Source organism: Drosophila erecta, unplaced genomic scaffold (genome assembly GCF_003286155.1).
Source record: "Drosophila erecta strain 14021-0224.00,06,07 unplaced genomic scaffold, DereRS2 tig00000152-arrow-arrow-pilon, whole genome shotgun sequence".
Taxonomy (NCBI): domain Eukaryota; kingdom Metazoa; phylum Arthropoda; class Insecta; order Diptera; family Drosophilidae; genus Drosophila; species Drosophila erecta.
Window position 1 is genome coordinate 201,486 of NW_020825211.1, and position 10,349 is coordinate 211,834.

Here is a 10,349-nt window from a genome sequence, read left to right on the forward strand (position 1 = left end):
GTGGCCCAAACTATTGTTTGACCAAAATGCATTACAGTCATTTTTGTGGAGCAATTTCTTCAGATAATTGAGGAAATACTGATGGTTTACGGTGGCTTAGAAGGAAATAAAACGCACCACACCTTGTTATAGGTTCATTTTGGTGAAGCAATGGAAATCTACAGATTAAGTTAAGTAGATATGAGGGTTAATTTGAAAATGGGAAACTATTACGGAGGAGTTTAGTCGCAAATGATTATTACTCGATCAAGATAGAGATTTCCCCTATCAAAAATGGTTCCACAGTCTTAATTATTTAGATACGGATTTTATTTAAGATCAAATATAAAATACTTCGACATTCCATGAAAAAACACCACATCTAGTTTGGCTCTCATAACTGCCTCATAAATTGGCCATAGATTAGAACATGAATCGAACTGAGCCGCCGCACTGCAATCAAGCTGACTTCATCCATCCATCAAACTAAATATCTCGCGCATAGGAAATATTCGAAAACAAGATCCGAGAACTGGGCCAAAAACCGAATCGACACCTTGGCTAAATTTGAGCATTTCCGTTTTGAAAACGCGGATTTCACTGGCCCGGCCAAAAGCCCAAGTTAAATGCCAAGTTTTTCATTTTTCGTCGAGTCTTTTCCTACTTTACTTCTTAGTTTTTTCTTTTTGTACTGTTTTTTGTTTTTCTTTTTTTTGCGACCACAATCAAAGTTGGCCAAGTAGTGGTGGTAGTTGGTGGCTGGAAAACTTGTAGAATGCACGACGGCTTTTCAAAAAGTGCTCAATGCTATATCAATAGCACCACAACCGCCGCCAACCAGTGGCAACAACAATAGCGTCTGTACACCTGTCTAAGCCAAAAACAAAAAGAAGTCGGCAACGGCGGCAGCAACAAGAACAACAACACTTTGGCCAGGGCCGCGAAGTTGACGCTGCTGCGCCCAAAAACCCAACAACTTTTAATTTCAACACATTCCAGCACAAGACTCCACAGTGAAGACAGCCGCACAGTGGTTCCAGTCATCCGCGATCAGCAGTCGAGTTGGATGTGACTTACTAAAAAGAAAATTTCAAATTTAGCTTGCAATGCGTCTCACTAAGGATTATATATTCAATGTGCAACACCCTGAAATCACTGAATTTTTACCCGAAGTGAGCTTTCTTCACGATCACCTGGCCCAAGGTGCGATATATATAGCAGTGGGTACTACTACTTGACTTTCTTTGCGGCCTAAGCCAAAAAACAAGTTCGGGCTCGGCTCCGTTGGTGCGATCTACACTGGAAAGAAACTGCCAAATTGCACTGAAATTGTACTGCATAATTTATAATAATATATAGGTATTTTTAATTTCACAAACGTATTTTTATATTCACACTTATATTTGAAAGAGGCACATATACCATATATTTTAACTTAGCGGCGGGACTCGAACTCGGTCATATTTTGAAAGATGCATGTGCACTACTGTTGCATCCAAAAAAAAGTATAAAGCAAAATTGATTTAACGATACTGAAATGATGCCAAGTAAGTAGGAGTGTGAGTACAATAGTATCCTTATTTCTTGCAGTGCACGCTGTGGGGTCCGATGTGCGGGATCGGCTGGGGGACGGGGGTTACGGCTCGGTCGAGAGCTGTGGGCTCCGAGCGGTTTTCGAGCAGTCAGCCAAGTCAGTCGATTGCTGGCGGTCGAAGCGTTGAGACGTCTGTTCGCGGTTGAATAAGAAAACTGGGCGCGAGTGAAGCGAACTCTTTTTGTTGAATTTTTTTTGTGCCTCCAACCACTCATAGATACTGAGGTGTGTACTGGTGTGTGTATGTGTGCGCTTGTGTGTGTGTGCATGGAGTGATGTGTGCGTGCGAAGAGAAAGAAGACTCTCTTGGCCATTACCGTTAATCAAATAAGTTTTTTAGAAATTTAAACGCTCCACTTCGACGTGAGTGTGTGCGTGCGTATCTGTGAGAGAGCTTTAAACGGTTCATTGATCGAGTTCAGCTCGGAAATGGAGCAAAAGCGTAGAAAGAATAAATACCAAACGAAAAACAACAAACAAAACATAACAAAACAAACGAGCAAACAAATAGTGCAAGTGCCAAAGTGTATCTGTGTATCTTTGTGTGTGCGCACGACTGTGTTACCAATTCCCAACGGCAAGACGGCAGAAAATGCGCTTAACCCATTTATTAGCCAGAAGAAGAAAAAAACCGAACCACACCGAACAACAAAAATGGCAATACGAATCCAATAAATGGCTAAAAAAGGCCACCAACAATAGACAATTGCGGGCCATGCAACAAGAATTCGCCACTAACGCCCCAAGAACTCTTGATTTGCATGCACAGAACAAAATGGTTCTATAAGATACTCTTAATAACCGCTTAAAAACTGACAACTGGACTACTAAATTAAGTGATACGCCTATCAAGATATTCGATCTGTTATAATATTAACAAGTTTTCTGTACAAACTAAAATACCAATAAATTTGCGAGTTCACAATGGAAATAAGAAGTTATGAGAATGCGTATTATAAGACATCAAACACAGAACTATAACTTTGCTGGATTTCCAGAGAAAAAAAACATTTATTAGTATTTTAAATACTTAAAGTTACATTAATCAAAGGTATGGTAAGCGTTTAGTTGCGCAAAATATACCAATTCTGAATCGTAGTTAGGCTCAGATATGAAAATGAAGCAGAATGCGGACAGACGATTGTACAGATCGCTGTAGATATACCTTATATACAGAGCCTCAGACAGACACAATCCGGCATAACAAAAGATCTCTTTGCAAATTGTTTATTTGCTGCTTGGCTGATCAGCAAACGGATTGTTTATGCTAATACCTTTAACTGCTGTACGAACGTGGCTCTTTCATCACATTCGCATAAAATGGAGATCTATTTGGGTTTTTTCTTGTGGCTCTGGGGAGTTCCTAGCTTCGAACTTCTTACTGAGTGTTTAGCTAAGTTTAGAACTGATATGCTATGCAGGGAAGTCCCAAGTATGATTACCAGTTATATTTCAATCCAATCAATAGGGAGATTATACATTTTACGCGACTTAAGAGCTCTATGATTATAGTTATGTGATATGCACTTGGAAATTACGGGTTTTTGGTTTATGTGAGTACCAAAACAAAGGTGACTTAAACTCAATGGGCCATCAATCAAAGTTCCCACATAACAAACTCTTTTGAAACAAGTTTTGACCACAAATATCCGCAGATAGGTGCACAAAGCCACATATTCATAGCAATACTTCCTGAAACATACTCGAAAATATTGCCAATCGAAACGAATCGAAATTGTTGACTTCCACAGTGGTTATTTACAATTAGCAACACTGAGACATTTCACAAACACTGTTGTTTAAAATGCTAAATCCCACATTTTAGCTCGGTAAATGAAGTCACGTACCGTCGAATTTATTTCTAGTGATTTTGCCATTTTAATATCATTCTGAAGAGCCAGGTGTGTTTTTCACATTCAGTCAGGTTTGGTTGATTATAATGAATTCTCAAAACTTAATATATTTAGATCCATTTTGAGGTTAATAATATCGTTTGTGGGCAGTCAGCTTTAAATATATGTGTATGTATACGTTTTCTCAGCGGCTTTTGTGTCGTATGTAAATTTGTTAAGCTCACAATAAAGAATCTCCTTCTCTGCGGTTTTTATATGCCTTGTTATTGAGCTGAATGCATAACTGAAAAAACAAGATTCTTTTGGCCTACGCGGTGGCGAACCGCGAACAACAAGTCTCACATAATCATCGATTATAAATAAGCGTTATTTGGGAAGAATCTCGTACACAGTACGATGCACAGAGAAAATATCTTGAGTCCCACATTGTTACATTAAAAGCAATAGCAGCAATTAAATTATTATCTTAATGCTATATAAATGGAAAACACATCTAAAAACATAAGATACTATGAAATAATAATACCAAAAATAAATTACCTTTTGAGAAATATTGAAACAAGGGCCATATTTCTTGCTGTGCATATGAATGGCATCCAACACCTGTGTGACGGGTTAATACCGTTTGCTCGTGCGGCCGGTTCGATTTTGGTCGGTGTTTTTGGTGTTTGGCCCCAGTTTTGATGTTCCTCCACGGATGACTTTCTGGTTTTCTTGATTCCACAGAATTATGACACTTGACGGGATTGCATTCGAATCCATCTGGGTTGCCGTTAGCCGCAACTCCACCGCTGCCTATCGAAAAACAGTTGCATTCACAACAGATTTGCATTCCACTGTTTGTGCACTGCCTATTGTCGATCAAACTGAAATCCCCCAGTCGAAACGTTACCTCTTTGCATTAGGATCTGATTTGTGGTGCCATTAATCATAGGGGATTGGCGAGATACATACTTTTCATATACGTGGGCGCAGCACTTTTCCCCATTTGGATTATGTTTTTCGGGAACATTCTGTTTTCCGATTTGGGATGCTGCTTACTGTTAGTTATGTTCATGAATCGAATGATTTTGTGTCGTCTTTTACACTTTTCACACTTTTATCATCAGCTAAGTTAATTAGTTTTTCATATCATAATAGCAGTGTTTTTCAGAACTATAGTACTATAAGTAAATGACGCTTTATGTAAACATCCATTGGGAATTCGAACTCGAACAAAACAAATATTTCAGACAAAACTCGTTTTCAAATTACAGATTTTTACTGGCTAAAACCGTCTAATCCGATTTCCATACGTATGCAAATATTGCGATTTCGATAAGTGATTTGTCATTAATGTGTTTTTTTGTTTGCCTTGACTTCGTTTTTAATTATACAGAAAACTTGTCAATACTCCTAACTTGTCACTGTGTTCTTTATATGGAAAAAGGCGTTGGGCTTCCTAAGGCCGTTGTTCTACACTAAACACTATTAAAGATAACTTCCATTATGTTAAATGCATATTAAACACATACCTTATTCCAGATTATCTAAATGCCAGTTTGCATTTACACCCAACCGTCGACTAGAAGCAACCGCCCTTTGAATAGTTGCCACATTTTCTTAGAGTGTGCCTGAGCTGCACATTCCGCCCTGAAGATGGCGCTGCGCCTGCGTCGCGACGTGCAGAAGGCCTCCTATTATGTGTGGTTCCTGGGCGCCGAGGAGGCGAAGGGGCTGCGGGGCGCCCGCGTCATCAACTCGGTCCTGCCCTACTTGGTGGACAGATCGCGCGGCCAGGAGCCGCTCAAGGTCACGCTCCAGGTCTCCCACAAGGGCATCAAAATCGTCCAGGTGATAAATAGTGAAAAATAGTACAAATAGTTACTAAATTTAGTGTTGGAAAATGTGTTATTCTGTTATGATTTCTAAAAATGCAAAGAGTCAGAAATTTGGAACTTTGGACTTCGTCGGGAGTTGAATAAAAGAGTAAAACTCCATTTATCCTGACGACGAGTCCCTGCTGTGCGACGCACCCATTAATTCCTGTTCTCGATCATCCGCAGGGGGCCTCGAAGCATCTGATTCCACACAGTGCCATAACCAGCTCCGTGCAGACGGACGACATCGTCGCCTGCGTCCTGCTGCTCTACAATCCGGCCACCAAGTGCCCGCTCCACGTCCACGCCTACCGCTGCGACTCGGAGACGACGGCGGAGGCACTGCATCTCCAGCTGCAGATCCTCATCAACCGGCCCGACAACCAGAAGCGTTTCGAGGAGCTGGAGACCAGGTGGGCCATCAATTTAATTGCATTTCTTAATGGGATTTGCTAAAAGAAAAACAGGCATACAAAAATAGTTAACCATTGCAGGCAAATGTTATGTTTATGTGTTTCTAACATTTTCCTTATCCAGCTTATTGAAAAATATCATTTCCCAACAGCTTCAGTAAATAGAAATTGCCAAATGGTCATCAGGAAAACACCTCTATAACTTTAAGCACAGTTGCACATTATAATGTTAATTGGGCACTTGCAGCATTCGTTTTTCTAGTTTTTTCTTAATTTTTCTTCTTTTTTCGACTGCTGGGGGAGTTTTGTTATGCAACGCCTAATTAATTGTGCCGCCAACTTTGGCAGCGAGCAGGAAGCAGAAGCAGTGGCAGCCGGGCCACTTAGTCACTCCATTAGACACACTCACCCAAACACATGACGAGCGATCGCGATAATCGCCCTGCTGGGGATGTGGATGTGGATGTGGCTGCGGATGATGATGATGATGGTGATAGTCGGGGCTCTTGGACTCCCAGCGTGGTGCCAGTTCCCAAAGTAATTGCATGGGCAATCTTCGCCGACTGCCGCATTCCCACTGCCAAGGCAGCCCAGCGATTCGCCATCGCCCACGCTGCACCCACATCCATAACCACATCCACATCCACATCCATGAGCTTAAATATCTTAAATGCCTCTAGAAGCTCAACGATGGCTTCGCGGAAATTCTGCTTTGAAAAGTGCCGCTGTCACCGTCGATAGAGGTGGAAAAGCTGCCTGGCAAGGGGGAAAGTATTCGGAAAATTCTGGTAGCTAACGGTTGCGCATATGCACTTGATATGACTCTTCTGCGAAAATTCCTAAGCACTAACAAGAAGTTACCTTTTCAGATTGGGCATCCTGCCGCCGATTCCCATGAACGGCGGCAACGAGAAGCGGCACGAGTCGAATGGCAAGTCCGCGTCCACCGGCGGAACTGGACCCGGATCGCATCACCACCACCAACTGCAGTCACAACCATCGGGGGGATATCGTGAGGGTCGCCGGCACGAGACCTCGTCCCCGAAGAGATTCAGCAGCTCGCTGGGCAGCGATACGGGCAACAGCACCCGGGAATCGGAGTGCAGCGAGGAGCACGGCCTGGTTGCGGGTGGTTCCTCGCCCGTTTCCCGCTCGCCGCCGCACGGCAATTCCAAGTCCCATCCGCATGCCCATCCACATCATCCGCCACATCCGCTGCATCATCCGCCGCTGACGCCGCAGCAGAATAGCGACCTCTTCGACTCCCTGGCCGCCGAGCTGCGGGCCAAGTTGAATGGGAATGGGCCGCCCCTGCTGCTCCCCCCAAGGGATTACGACACGGTGCACCGATCCAAGGGCAACCTGACGGCCATCGAGCTGCGGCGCTGTCGGAACGCCCTGATTGTGGGCGGATCGCCGAAGGGCCAGGTTCCGGGTGTGGCCAATGTGGCGGGGGGCGCGGCGGCCACCGCCAATGGCAAGCAGGTATCCTCGCGAGGATCCTCGGGCATCGGGTCCGATCTGGCTCCAAGTCCCGAGCGACAGGAGCTCAACAGTTCCAGTGGTAAGAGTGGCTGCCAAATACGATATGAAGTGCGGTATTATATGGAATTTCGAAACCTTTCAGATGACGAGCACTGGTCGAATGAGGCGGACAACTCGGTGATTGCTCTGAAGCCCTCACAAATCGCGCTGCCCCATCACGCGCAGCTGAAGCGGAAGAGCGCCGTCCAGCCGCCGGAGGACAGCTATCTCCGGGATCTGCCAGCCAAGCCGTATCAGCCGCGTCCCAGCGATAGGGAACTGGAGCGGGAGAGGGAGCTTGAGCGGAATAGGGAGCGCGAACGGGAGCGGGAGCGGGAGCGAGATCGAGATCGAGAGCTTGAGAGGAATAGGGAGCGGGAGCGGGAGCGCGATCGTGATCGGGAACGGGATCGAGAACGAGATCGCGAGCGGACCAAGACTCCAGCTTCCATTTCGAACAAGTCATGGAGTCGCGAGGATGAGATCAAGCCGATCATAATGCGTCCGGCTGACTACGATGCCAAGTTCAATCGGGTGATGCAGCAGGAGCAGCAGCAGTCCTCCGGCAATCATCAGCCGGCCAAATTGCGGGACACGGACAAATACAACGAGATCAATCGTCTGCTGAACAAGAAGTTGGCCCACGAGCCACGGGATCGAAAGCCGCGCTCTCGTCTGGATGATAACCACGATGATTTCGAGGACTCGGATCCGGGCAGTGAGTCACTGCCACTGCACCACCAACAGCCGCAGGGGCCACTGCCGGGGCATCACCACCAACGCAAGGAGAACCTCACCGACAAGCAAAAGTTCATGGAGTACACCAGCAAGAAGCAGCAGTTGCTAAAGAATTACGGCGTTGGGGAGGATCAGCGCTATCGCCAGCGCTATGTGGAGTCCACAACGGAGCATCTGCCCTTCGATCATCCCACTGGTGGAGTGCCCACATCCACGGGTGGCTCAGCCGGCCACAACAAATACGCCGCCGTGCACAGGGGCACGGATCTGGGTCAGAGGACCACGGAACGCCGCCATGACAGGGATCATCGGGGCGACAGGGATCACCCCAGGGATGCGGAACGCGAGCGTCGAAGGGATCACGAACGCGAGAGGGAGCACTCCCGGGACCGCAATCCCTACAGGGAGGCCGAGAGCCTGCCCTACATACAGAGCATGGAGAAGATGATGAAGTCCACGGGCATGCGTTACGGAGAAGGTGCTCCCAAGACCAGGGAGAGGGAGCGAGAGCGGGAGCGGGAGCGGGAGAGAGAGAGGGAGCGAGATCGTGATCGCGAGCGCGATCGGGATCGGGACTTCAGGGAGCCACCGGTCACGCAGAGTTCCCAGCGCGATCGCTTCCACGATGCCAAGGACAAGTTCCGGGCAATGGAACAGCGTCCGGCGGTAAATCGTTATTCGGACGTGGATGAGCGCGACACGCCGCACCGGGATCCGTATCGGTCGTCATCCCGGCGGCGTCGCGGTTCCGTCGAGCCACCCAGCACCTACGAGCAGTGGAGCGAGGAGGAGGAACCGCCGGTGGTCAGCGAAAAGTCCAATTCACGTGACCAAAACCGATCCCGAGCCAGGTCCCGCGGCGAATGGGAACCGGAGCCACCCAGGCACTTGGAGCGCAGTGTGCGGGACAGAGATCGGGACTACAAACGGGACCAGTCCCGGGATCCCTACCGGCACGAGAGGGAGAGGGAAAGACCGGGTGGACGTGCGCACTCCCGGGAATTCCTCCAGAGTGTGGAAACCAAGAATCCATCGACGACGGGTTCGGGTCGGGGACACATGGAGCGATATCCCTCACCCGCAGCCACGCCCATCAGATCTGGCGAGGTAGGAGGTGGTGGTGTCGGTGGCGGTGGCGGCGGAGGCGCTGGTGGTGCTTCCTCCGGCGGAAATTCGGGCAAACCACTGACCCAAATGCCCAAGGGCTATAGGCACAGCTATGCAGAGCCCGTTTTCGCCAGAACCGGCGGAAGAGTTGGTCTGGCGGCAGTTAATCCCTATTGAGAAGGATCAGAACTTAGCCATTAAGTGGTTCTTGCTCTTTGACCAAAAGTTAAAACCGTGCAACGAAGTCCAAACTAATCGAATGGGGGGAAGTATGAGGGTGTCGCAAAAATCTCCATGGATTTTAAGTAATTTTTACAAATTTATGCTTCTTGTTTTTAGAATCCTAAATTATTTTGCAAAAGTACATTTTATTTTGAGATGCACAAAAATATATACGGAGATTTCAGCGACACTCGACTAACAAAAAAATAAAACAAATATCCATGTAAACATTTAGTCTAAGAAGAAACAACAGTGGCTACTGCTTATGACGACTCCAAAACGACCGAAAATGCTTTCATTGTAAGCACTTTGCTAACTATCACGTATAATCCTTATACTGATTTGCTATAGCAAAGTTTGCCTTATCAATCGACTTGAAAACGCGCCTAAAATGGGGGCGGATTGATTAGAAAGGCGCCAGCCCCTGTAATTATGTGCCTTCACAGAGAGAAATCGTGTTTTTATTATATGCATAATACTGATTTAGCCTACGATTATATGTATATGTATCTAATGTTATCTAAAAGCCAACGAAACAAGAATCGGTTTGGAATTACCATTTTTTTTTTGTTTTTTTGATACCTTAAGTTGCGCGGTTGGTTGGTTATTCACCTTTTTTTTTGCTATACAGTCCACATATGTCATGATATCTGATATCTGTAAGCATATAATATAGATAAATATATACTACATAAAACATATGCATAGCTGATGTATCTATTGTTATCAACTTGATATTTGCATTAATAAAGCGCTAGTAAAAGTATGCCTTATCTTTGTTTCTTATGGGGAACGGGCTAAAATACGATTTTTGAAAGGGGTAATACATTTTTATGTAATGTCAAGATCAGTGAAACTAATTTTGACATTCGAAGTTTCATGTAAAGACGACCTGAATGTACACTCTACATCGTCATGTAAAAGAGTATTTTTTTACACATGTCGAAAGCTTTTGCTAATTCACAGATCAAAATTGTTAAAACAATCAGTAAAATGTGTACGACGCATGATAAAAACGTGGCATTTTGTTGTTTTACATTTTTATTGTTTAATTTAAAAA

General features: G+C 45.6%; 1 protein-coding gene across 2 annotated transcripts in view; it reads left to right on the plus strand.

Moving 5' to 3' along the window:
• Window positions 1-10,055, plus strand: part of LOC6549942 (fl(2)d-associated complex component) — a 35,863-nt gene extending 25,808 nt beyond the window's left edge. The window contains exons 1-5 of one of the 2 annotated variants that reach the window (XM_001977364.3): window positions 1,651-1,798; window positions 4,951-5,259; window positions 5,472-5,698; window positions 6,568-7,262; window positions 7,326-10,055. In XM_001977364.3, coding sequence (XP_001977400.1) covers window positions 5,065-5,259; window positions 5,472-5,698; window positions 6,568-7,262; window positions 7,326-9,244 — 3,036 coding nt within the window. In that variant the 5' untranslated portion in view covers window positions 1,651-1,798; window positions 4,951-5,064 and the 3' untranslated portion in view covers window positions 9,245-10,055. Of the gene's footprint in view, window positions 1-1,650; window positions 1,799-4,950; window positions 5,260-5,471; window positions 5,699-6,567; window positions 7,263-7,325 lie in introns of those variants that run through there. The other variant, XM_026982672.1, reaches the window with a different exon arrangement.
• The last annotated feature ends 294 nt before the right edge of the window (window positions 10,056-10,349 follow it).